The following is a 12,381-nucleotide window of genomic DNA, read 5'->3' on the forward strand; positions in this document are numbered from 1 at the left end:
TAGGGGTAGAATTAGAGCTACAGTTAGAGTTAGAGTTAGGATTAGGGTTAGGGTTAGAATTAGGGTTACAAATATAATTAGGGTTAGAGATTGAGTTAGATTTAGGGTTAGGGTAAGAGTAAGAATTAGTGTTAGGGCTAGAATTAAAGTTAGAAATAAAGCTAGGGTTAGATTTAGAGTCAGGGTTTGAGCTAGAGTTAGAGTTAGAATTAGAGTTAGAAGAAGAGTTAGAGATAGAGTTAGGGTCAAAATTAGGTTTAGGGTTAGCACAAGGGTTACAATTAGAGTTAGGGTTGGCATTAGGGTTAGGGTTATAATTAATGTTAGTTAGAGTTACAATTAAAATTGGAGATAGAGTTGGAGTTAGGGTTAGAGTTAGGGTTAGAATTAGGGTTGGGGTTAGGATTAGAATTAGTGTTAGGGTTAGAGTTAAATATAGTGTTAGGGTTAGGATTAGCATTATATATAGTGTTAAGGTTAGGATGAGGGGTAGGGTTAGGGTTAGTGTTAGGGTTAGGGTTACAATTAGAGTTAGAGTTATAATTATAGTTAGGGTTAGAGTTAGAGTTAGTCTTAGGGTTAGAATTAGGGGTAGGGTTAGGGTTAGAGATAGAGTTGGAGTTAGAGTTAGGGTTAGAGTTTGAATATGGGTTAAAATTAGGGTCAGGTTTAGGGTTAGAATTAGCATTAGAGTTAGAATAATAGTTAGGATTAGGGTTATAGTAAGGCTTAGGGTTAGGATTAGACTTAGGTATAGAGTTAGGGTTATAAAGAGTTAAGGTTAGGGTCAAGGGTAGAATTAGAGTTAGAGTTGGGGTTAGGGTTAGGGTTAAGGTTAGGGTTAGGGTTAGATTTAGAGTCAGAGTTAGAGTTAGAGTTAGGATTTGTGTTATTATTGTGGTTAAGGTTATTTCTAGGTTATTAATCATATTATAGTTGATGCTAGTGCTATTATTATAGTTTATCTTAGTGTCAGGGTAATTGTCAGGTTAAATTTTTATGTGGGTTAGTTCTATTATAGTGCCCATGATTAGTGCTATTGTGATACAAGTTATTAATCTTTTTAATAATGTAATCCTTCCCTCTCCCATCCTCTCTCTCTCTCTCTCTCTCTCTCTCTCTCTCTCTATCTATCTCCCTCCCTCCATCCCTCCCTCTCTCTACTCTCTAACTACACCTAGTAATATCTTCCCCTATCTAAATACCCCCTCTAATCTCTCTTTGTCTCTAGTCTCTAGATACACCCCCTAATCCCTCTCTGTAATCTCTAGATACACCCCCTTATCTCTCTCATCTTGCTCTCTAGATATACCTCCTAATCTCTCTCTCTCTCTCTCTCTCTCTCTCTCTCTCTCTCTCTCTCTCTCTCTCTTTCCCTACTCTCTAGATACACCTCCTAATCTCTCTCTCTCTCTCTCTCTCTCTCTCTCTCTCTCGATACACCCTGTAATCTATCTCTCTCTGTCTCTCTAGATAGACCCCCTAATCTCTCTCTCTCTCTAGATAAACCCCCTAATCTCTCTCTCTCTCTCTCTCTCTCTCTCTCTATATATATATATATATATATATATATATATATATATATATATATATATTTCCACTTATAAAAAATATAATATTATTTCTAGTTTCAAGTACATATAGGGTTAGGTTAAGGTATATAATTTACTAAATCCTTAGTACAATCATATAGAGAGTAAGAGTTAGAGTTAGGATCCAAGGTTTACAATTTCATTTATATGACACTAAATGTTATGGTTAAGGTTAGTAAGTGGTTAAATGTTACACTAAAATAAGGGACATGGTTAAGGGACGTATGAGATTTAGGTGTAGTGTTGGAGTATTTGGAGTACAACTATGGTCAAATTTGGGATATATGTTATACAAATGACTCAAATAGTGCAAACCTTTAACTTCATGAAAGGGAAATTATAAGTCCCAACACAACTATTTAGATGATGTAAAAAGTGTGAAATAATATATAAGAATCAATTTTATGGAAATTATTTCTGCATGATAATGTGAGAACATTATATATTGTTGAATTTTAATAATGCTAATGCAATTTTTATTGCAATGATTAAGAATTGTAATCAATAAATATACTTATCATTAAGGACATCTATTTAGACTTATGATTTTCTTTCTTAATTAACATATTTAGTAGCCACATCCATTAAAGAAATATTTTGTACTATAATAAATTTATTTTTTCTTGTTTTCTTCTTCATGAAAGTTACATAAAACAATGCGGAAACAAAACTGCCAATACAACTAATTAGAAGTAAAATTCTAAAATTGGAGACAAGAATGAACCATATACAAAAAATAAAAATCTTTGTAATGGCGTAAATACATGTCACATTCTTCAATGAATAAGATTCTTTTGTGAACTTTGTTTGAACAATGATCATGATAGACTTCTTTCATCATTGAGGGAAACCCATTCACTTTTGTAGATGTGTCACATATGAATTTTTATGCATCTTTCATATGCATTACTTCTATTTCCCCAACATAGTCAATTGGAAATATTGCATTCTCCATAACTTTAATTATAGTTGTGCACATCTCTTTAATTATTTGTAGGCATTTGTCAAACTTGGTCTCAAAGAAATCATTTGAGGTTATTGAAGTAGTCAGGCTAGTATCAAATAATGTTTGATTCTTTGTTTGAGGCATCCATAACTCAAATAGTAACCTGCAAACTTATAAACAAACATCAACATATAGAATTTATCACAATAAAAAAGTATTCATAATTAACACAAATTCTTTCAAATGAATAATTTTTAAAATAACATAAATAAAAATCAAAACTATTTCAAATGAAATAGTTTGATTGTAATGCTTGAAATATGGTGGCATTGTCTTCCACTTTTCAAACATTGCAAACATAAATATTAATAAAAAATTATATATACTGTGAAAAATATTTAAATAAAACACATAATTAATCTAAGTAAACAATGATAGAATATAAACTGAGTATATGATTTATTTATTTTTAATTAATCATTAAATTTAATGAAATACAAATTTTATTGATAAGGCGACCTTGCCATCCACATTAATGATAAAATTTAATTATGAAACATGAAAAACATAAATATTTTGAAAGATGCAAATATAAAACTATTATGAAACATACAAATCTAAAACATAAAAACCAAAAGCATTTTGAAATATGAAAATCTAAAACTAATATGAAACATGAAAATATTATTCTAAATTGAAACATGCACTTTAAAAATGTGCAAATGAAATGTATTATCAAATATCTAAATCAACCATGCAAGGCTAAACTATAACTAATTTTGAAATTAAATCTACATTTAAATCTAAATACATAACTAAATCTAAATCTAAATGCAAAACTAAATTAAAAATAGAAATCTCACACGCAAAAAATTACTCCAAAACTTTAATCTACTCCTCTTCAAGAACTCTAATCCACTCCAATAATCTTCACCTCTTCCTCCCTATAAAAACACAAAATGAAAATGAAATGTGGAGCAATTTTTTTATAACCCATGAGAGACTCTTTATATCCCCCAATAGATGTCTTTTGACATTCCACGAATTTATTTCAAATTCCCCCACTCCCCACGAAAAATAAGCATCAATGTGCATGCAAAAATAAATTTAACAAAAAAAAAATATTATATATTTAAAAATTTAATGAAATTATTTCAGCCCTATTTTTTTGGCCTTATTTTTTCGGGTCTTATTTTTGGCCCCTTTTGTCAGGCCCTATTATTTCAGCATCCATTTGGCTTCATATGATTATGATTTTGGCCAGCTATTATTTGGAGAATTTTTCTATATTTTACAATCTAATAATGATAAAATATATACTAAATATATGATTCATCTACTTTAAATAAATCATTAACTTTAATAAAATATAAATTGTATTGATATGGTGACATTGTCATCCACATAAATGATAAAATTATACTTTGAAACATGAAAATATAAATACTTTCAAACATACAAATATAAAACTATTATGAAACATTCAAATCTAAAACATGCAAACTAAAACTATTTTGAAATATGCATATCTAAAATTAATATGAAACATGCAAATCTAAAACTAATTTAAAACATGCACTTTTAAAATATGCAAATGAAAAGTATTATAAAATATATAACTCAAAAGATTTTGAATGCAAATCTAAATCTAAATCAAACATGCAAGATTAAACTATTAAATGCAAGTGTAAACAATTTCAAATATAATTCTAGAAATCTAAATGGAACTAATTGAAATTGAAATATAAATCAAAGTAGAATATTATAACTAATTTTGAATTTGAATCTATGTCTACATCTAAATCTAAATAGAAAATAGAAATCTCACCAGCAAAAAAATTACTCCAAAACTTCAATCTATTGCTTTTCAAAAACTCCAATCTAATCCTCCAATAATCTTCACCTCTTCCTTCTTGCAAAAACATAAAATGAAAATGAAATGAGGAGTCTTTGTTTTATAGCTTGTGAGGGACTCCTCATCTCCCCCAACAGACATCTCTTCACATTCCACGAATTTATTTCAAATTCCCCCACTCCGCACAAAAAAAAAGCATGAATCTCCATGCAATATTATATTTAACAAAAAAAAAAAATCATATTCAAATTGGTTTGCCCCTATTTTTTAGGGGCATATTTTTTGGGCATATTTTTTCGGGTTCTACTTTTTTGGGCCTATTATTTTGGCCTCCATTTGACATCCTATTATTTTGGCCAGCTATTATTTTGAGAGTATTTTTTATTTTATGATTTAATAATTTAATATTTAATTTAGAAGTTTGTAACTCCTGCCTTTTTTTTTATTGACAAGGAATCTTGGCATATTCCTGTGCTGGGCATTTGTGCTGCCATTATATAGAATGCCTCTCGACGTAATTATACTAAAAAATATTATCATTTGGTTTTGATTAAGGTGGTGAAACATACACCTACTTTTTATTTTCGCGCTGAATTTTTCATAGTACTGCATTAAAATCCAAACTTTTGACCAATCAAATATTTTTTTCCCCAGTTAAGGCCTAATATTTTAGAAACTACATTCAATTTTCTACAGATTATTTTTTTCAACTTTTTGGTATAAACTCTAGAACCATTTAAAATTATGTGTCAAGTTGACATAATCTTGATTTGCCAATTTTTCACTGCCACTTAAGGCCATAGTTTGGTTGACCATGATCCTGCACATACCCATAAAGCATTTATTTAATTCCTTGAATTAAACACAATAATGAAATGATATACAACTCACATAAATTGCATTTGGATAAAATGAAACTTGTTCATTCATTCTTAAGATCATAAAAAAGCATGAAAATGGAGACAAAATTTGGAGACACAGATATTTTGTAACTTTCCATGTATTAACTTCTTTGAGAATCATACATACGCATAAGGTAAGTGCACGAAGTTGTGGTGCCAAAAACATGACGCACAAAAGTTTTTTTTTTAATTCACAAAGTGCGTATGCCCTATAGCACATGCATACTTTGTGAAATCATACATTTTTATATATGGGCTATAAACCTGTGGCCCATCTCATTGTTTTTTGTTTTCACATTCTTTCTCCTCAACATCACACATGTTGGTTGCAAAAATTGAAAATTTTTGTCACCCGCCTCCTCAAAATGCTTCCTAGTCACCGAAGATCAAGATCGAGATCACATAGTATGTTTTCTACTCTTGTTTTGGCATTGTTTTATATGTTTTTGCATTATTTTGTAAGTTTTTATATTTTTTTGTAAGTTTTTTCAGATTTACTTTAAATTTGTTTATTTATTTAGATTGCAATTGGTTTCTTATCAGAAAATGTGAATAATGAACCACCAAATCCCCAGTCAGATCAATAAAATCAGAATAAAAACCTCCACAAGATCCAAATCAAAACCCTCCACAAGATGAAAATCAAAACCCTCCACAAAAAGAGAAAGAAATTCTGCAACCTGCATCGATTGGAAGACTTCCTCCTGGAACCCAAGACAACATAATGAATGAGATAGAAAGAGAGAAAAATGAATTAGAAGCACTCATTGGTAGGTTGAAAGCTTGTGGACAAACCAATCTGATGAGAGTACAATTGGCATCCTCCCTTGAGTCCATTATGACCCATGTAGCTTTTGTTAGTGGTCAGTTGGATATTTGGCATGTTAAGAGGGATGAACAAAGAAGATATTATGCAAACAAATTATCATATCAAGATGTTAAAAAAAAAAGAAATAGAAAAAGGTAGCATTTGTGCATTGTTTAAAAAGCTTAGAGAACAAGATATTGTTAGACATACAACTAAAAGGTTCCCCATCTATTGATGCATACATGATGGTATTAGAAATAACTTGTAGGATAGATGGTGGATGGTCTTTGATGCCCCTCCCTACAATAATCACGAGGTTCCAATGTATTTTAAAAAAAAAAAATATTGTGAATTTGTCCTCGGGGAGATCCCCAATTATTTTGATATATTAGAATCTTAGGTTAGAGGTAGGGGGTCATTATTTGAGAGGTCAGGGGCACGTTGTGACCCTTATGTAGTTAGGGCACTTGTTGTCAAGCCACAGGGTGAGTATGTGATTATTCCTTCAATTGTGAAGGAACATGTAGAGACCAACACTCTAGGGACTATTAATGCTCTGACACAAACTATCATTCATTGCACCAGTCCATTAGCTGAGGAGGAGCCTTCTATGCATCGTGGTCATATGTGCACATCATGTGGATCCTTATGCACATTTGACAGTCATACTGGAGACAGTATGGATGATGGACTAATCACTGATGAGTTCCTGAATGACACATTTGACATTGAAACACAAGTAAACTACAATTATAATAAACTAATTTGATCACATTTCGTATGTATAGTGAATGAATAATTAATTAGCATGTATTGACATTGTTCAAAATTCAGGGTAAGAGTGTTGTTGGCCCTAGTATAGATTCCCTGACCCAAATTTTCATCCTGTCAATGAGTCGAGAGGTATGTATCGATTTAATCATTTAAATTAATACATATATTTATTAAGTAATCATATGAAGGATTGACAAAAAAAATTTATGCATGTGCATCAGTTCTCTAGTAGACCATCAACATTCACAAGGGACTCTTAGCCTAGGCATGATACAAGCTTTGTAGAGGTACATTTGTTTCATGTTAATTAAATTCATTTGATTATATTTGTTTCATATTTTATGTTACATGTAAATTGTATTACATGACATGTAATTGTTGATGTTTGAGACTCCTCATCTTCACCAGTCCATCGATCGTGGAGTTGCTGCAACAACGGCTAGTTTAGAGCCATTAACCGAGGTATGAAAGAATTTTCTTGGTTTTAGTTGTTGTTTATAATAGTTAGTATAAAAAATTTTAATGTAATTTATAACTGATTATATTGATTGAATTGTTGTAGGGCTTTATTATACCCGATCGTCCACAAGCCTTTGAGGTGGACGTACAAAGTGACTATTTGATGGCGATAAGAAAATAATTAACTTTGTGTGCACATATATTTGATTTCAATGTATAATAATTATTGATTCATATCTACTTTTTTTGTATCAGCTTGAGTTAGAGAAAAGCCTAAACAAGAGGATGAGCAAGCATGTGAGGAAAACCCCATCATCCCAATTATCTCCCTCCACACAATGACTGAAGACCTCTAGGGATTTGTTTCCTTCCCCTCGTGGGAAGGAGAAGATATAGTTGATAGACACACATGTATAGGCATTAGTGGACATATATGTTGGATTTTATGTCAGTGGACATATTCGATATACATTTGATGTATATATGACATTTTATATTTGATGTATGACATATATTTGATGCATGGCATTATTAGACTTATGACATTATTGGTTATCATAATATATTATATGTTTGTTCATGTATGACATTATTGGTTATCATAATATATTATATGTTCATTCATATGTGAAATTATTGGTTATCATAATATATTATATGTTTGTTCATGTATGACATTGTTGGTTATCATAATATATATCTTTTTTTTTTGTTCACATTTTAAGTACATTTCATGTATTTCATTTTAATGTAAATTGCATCCAAAATGATGCAAAGTGCTCACACCAAAACCTAGTGGATTCCCAACAAGAACACTTTTAAGTCAAACTACCTTTACCACCTTCCTAAGTGTCTTCAAAGACTCTTTCCAACTTGGTTACAACATTGAAAAAAATTCTACTCAACTTCACAAAACTACTTGATCACTTTCCCTATTCAAGACTTGGGAAGCAATAAGGGAAAAATGAGCAAATTTGAGAAATGGATCATAATCAACTTTTTGCTTCAAACTAACATCTTAGACACTTCAAGGAACACCTATTCACTATCTCACAAATTTTAGTCTGTGATCTATTCCATCCTTCCAAGAGATTCTTCAACATCCTATGAGTGAAAACAATCCTCCAACATCCTATGACTGTATTTTCTTTGCAACAACATGTAGTTTGTTGATTTTTAGACAACTCTTCACAAAGGGAAGAGATAATGTTTCAAACCCATGAAATGGCTATTAAGACAACCAAGAAGATCCTTAACATATTCCACTAACTCCATTCAATGATAACATGTAGCTAAAGTGGTGTTTCATTCTGACAAAGTACGAGTTTGTTGTTCCAAACAGAAAGTAATGATATTTAACAATAACTCAATGATCCTATATACAAGTTTAACATCAACATTGATTCCTTGCCATATAAAAAAACTTAGTGATCACCAACACCTTATGCCTCCTCTAAATTCATAGAGGGTATTTTCATCATTTGACATTCATTCCAATCGATTACCAGTTGGTTTGATTGGTTACAAGGTTCATTTCAAGGTTTTCCAAAAAATTGCTAAAATTGCCAAAAAGTTGTCAACAACTTTTATTGCAAAATGCAATTTTTGCACTAACACTTCCTAGAACTTAACCAGGTGGTTTTTGGTAACACATAGGACCTGTATAAGGTGTAATAAATTTTAAAACACTTTTTGAGTCAACTTATTAACAAAAACAACAAAAAAAGAAAAATTGTTAGGACTAAGGCAACTTGGGTTTATAGGTGACCTCAAGTTCCTTGACCTTACAAACAAGGATTACCTTATTACCATAAAAAATAAAATGTTCAAAATGAGGTGTATGATCACCACTTTACCTTCTATCACGAGTCTCCATCATTAGATGAGATGACATATCCAGTTTCCACAGTCAAAGATCGTTGCCCTATGGCATTTAGTGACTCTTAGGGATGATTCAGTTCAGCGTGCCCAAGAATGTTTGAGTGCTCAATAGAATGGGATGAGCTTGGAGATAGGGTTTACCTGACCATTAGAGCTAATGGAATAGATAGTTTGATCCCACGATGAATGGTGAGGGAGATTCGATAGTTGGCAACTTTGGACTAGCCAATACTACAAGTTTCAACATTACCCAAGATGGGGTCACAAAATAAAAATAGACTAAGATCTCCAAAAAGAAAGAGAGCTTATTGTAGGTTTTTGCAACATAGTCCTATAGTACCTAGAATTGTATCCATACCTTGCACGAGCTCTGAGATATGGCTCGTCAAAGATCGCTACCCTATGGCATTTAATGACTCTTAGGGATGATTCGGTTTGGCATGCTTGAGAATGTTTGAGTGCTTAATGGGATGAGAGAAGCTTGGGGCTAGTGTTTATCCAGCTACTTAGAGCTAATGGAATAGAAAGTTTAATCCCATGACGAACAATGAGGGAGATTCGACAGTTGGAAACTTTGTACTAGCCAACACTACAAGTTTCAACATCACCCGAGATGGAGTCACAAAATCAAAATGGAATAAGATCTCCAAAAAGTGAGAGAGGTTATTGTAGCTCTCTGCAACATAATCCTATAGTACCTAGAATCATATCCATACCTTTCACAAGCTCTGAGATATGCCCTGTCAAATGTTGTTTCCCTATGGCTTTTAGTGACTCTTAGGGATTGTTCGGTTTGGCGTACCTGAAAACATTCAATTGCTCAATGGGATGGGACAAGCTTGGCTGGAGATAACAAAATAGATAGTTTGATACCACAATGAACAACGAGGGAGATTCAATAGCTGGCAACTTTGTACTGGCCAACACTACAAGTTTCAGCATCACCTGAGATGTGGTCGCAAAATCAAAATGAAATAAGAACTCCAAAATGTGAGAGAGGTTATTGTAGGTCTCTACAACATGGTCTTATAGCTCCTAGAATTTCATCCATACCTCATACGAGCTTCGAGATATTCCTTGTCAAATATTACTACCCTATGACATTTAGTGACTCTTAGAGACATTTCACTCTGGTATGCCCAAGAATGTTTGAGTGCTAAATAGCACAAGATGAGCCTGGGGCTAGGGTTTAGCTAGCCACCTAAAGTTAACAAAATATATAGTTCAATCCCACAACAAACGATGAGGGAGATTCAATAGTTGGCAACCTTGTATTGGCCAAAACTACAAGTTTCAGCATCACTTGAGATGGGGTGGCAAAATCAAAATGGAATAAGATCTCCAAAAAGTGAGAGAGGTTATTATAGGTCTCTAAAATATGGTCCTATAGCACTTGGAATTGCATCCATACCTTGCACGATCTCTGAGATATGCCCCATCAAAGATCGTTGCCCTATGGCATTTAGTGACTCTTAGGGATGTTTTGGTTCAGCATGCCTAAAAATGTTCAAACACTCAAAAGGATGAGACAAGCTTGTGGCTAGGGTTTACCTAACACCTAGAGCTAACATTATAGATAATTCAATCCCACAATTATTGGTAAGGGAGATTCAGTAGTTGGCAACTTTGTGTTGGCTAACACTACGAGTTTCAACATCACTCGAGATGGGGTCACAAAATCAAAATGGAATAAGATCTTCAAAAAGTGAGAGAGACTATTTTAGGTCTCCACAACATGATCCTATAGATACTAGAATCACATCCATACCTCACACGAGCTCTGAGATATGCCCCGTCAAAGATCATTGCCCTATGTCATTTAGTAACTCTTAGGGATGTTTCAGTTTGGCGTGCTCAAAAATGTTCAAATGCTCAATAGGACATGAAAAGCTTGGGGCTAGGGTTTACCCAACCACTCAAAGCTAATAGAATAGACTGTTTGATCCCACGATGAATGGTGAGGGAGATTCGGCAGTTGGCAATTTTGTATTGGCTAACACTACAAGTTTCAACATCACCCAAGATGGGGTCACAAAATCAAAATGAAATAAGATCTCCAAAAAGTGAGAGAGGTTATTATAGGTCTCCACAATATGGTCCTATAACACCTAGAATCACATCCATACCTCGCACAAGCTCCGAGATATGCCCCGTCAAAGATCACTGCCCTATGACATTTAGTGACTCTTAGGGATGTTTCGGCTTAGTGTGCCTGAGAACGTTTGAGCACTCAATATTATGGGATGATCTTGGGACTAAGATTTACCCAACCACCTAGAGTTAATAGAATAGATAGTTTGATCCTACGACAAATGGTGAGGGAGATTCAACAGTTGGCAACTTTGTACTAGCCAACACTACAAGTTTCAATATCACCCAAGATGGGGTCGCAAAATCAAAACAGAATAAGATCTCTAAAAAGTGAAAGAGGTTATTGTAGCTCTCCACAATACAATCTATAGCACCTAGAATAGAATCCATACCTCACATGAGCTTTGAGATATGCCTCATCAAAGATTGTTGCCCTATGGCATTTAGTGACTCTTAGGGACGTTTTGGTTCGGCATCCGAGAATGTTCGATTGCTCAACAAGATAGGACGAGCTTGGGGCTGGCATTTACCTAGCCACCCGGAGCTAATATAATAGACATTTTGATCCCATGATGGACGATGAGAGAGATATGAGCAAGACATGTATGCCTAGTCCACTTTGTGCAAGATATGAGCAAAAGTTGCTAATTAGGCAAAATTGGGTCTTTTTGAGTTTTTGGTCAAGATAGCCTAGGATTAGGTGTTTTTAGTTGTTTTTTAATAGTTTGGAACCTTTTCTAAGTCCTAGAAGTGAAATCTAGTGAACTTTACAAAAGTTGCACTTTTTGTGCAAAATTACAAAATTTGTAAAAGTTGCTTAAAAATGAAAATCTAACTAGAAACCTTCTAACCTTCAAAAATATGTTTCCCATACTCATATACTAGAGCATGGATAGTTGCAAATTCCAAAACTTTCATTCACAACTTTTTTGCAAAAATTGCAAAAGTTGCTCAAGCAACTTTTTGAGCAACATTGTAACTTTCGAGCAATTTTTGCTCTTTACATATTTAGGTCAAATGGGTCCATCTAGGACTATTCTAGGACCCTAGTTAAGATTTATAGGACCTATTAG

At 33.1% G+C, this 12,381-nt stretch overlaps 1 protein-coding gene across 1 annotated transcript in view; it reads right to left on the reverse strand.

Moving 5' to 3' along the window:
- Positions 1 to 2,559: 2,559 nt before the first annotated feature.
- LOC149564728 (MADS-box transcription factor 50-like) overlaps positions 2,560 to 12,381 on the reverse strand; it is a 328,681-nt gene continuing 318,859 nt past the window's right edge. Inside the window, exon 3 of the mRNA XM_089818283.1 lies at positions 2,560 to 2,701. Within this exon, the coding sequence (XP_089674409.1) occupies positions 2,690 to 2,701 (12 nt within the window). The 3' untranslated portion in view covers positions 2,560 to 2,689. The remainder of the gene's footprint in view (positions 2,702 to 12,381) is intronic.

The sequence above is a fragment of the Cupressus sempervirens genome, chromosome 3 (genome assembly GCF_028749045.1).
Source record: "Cupressus sempervirens isolate cs-2001-9-10 chromosome 3, ASM2874904v1, whole genome shotgun sequence".
Lineage (NCBI taxonomy): Eukaryota > Viridiplantae > Streptophyta > Pinopsida > Cupressales > Cupressaceae > Cupressus > Cupressus sempervirens.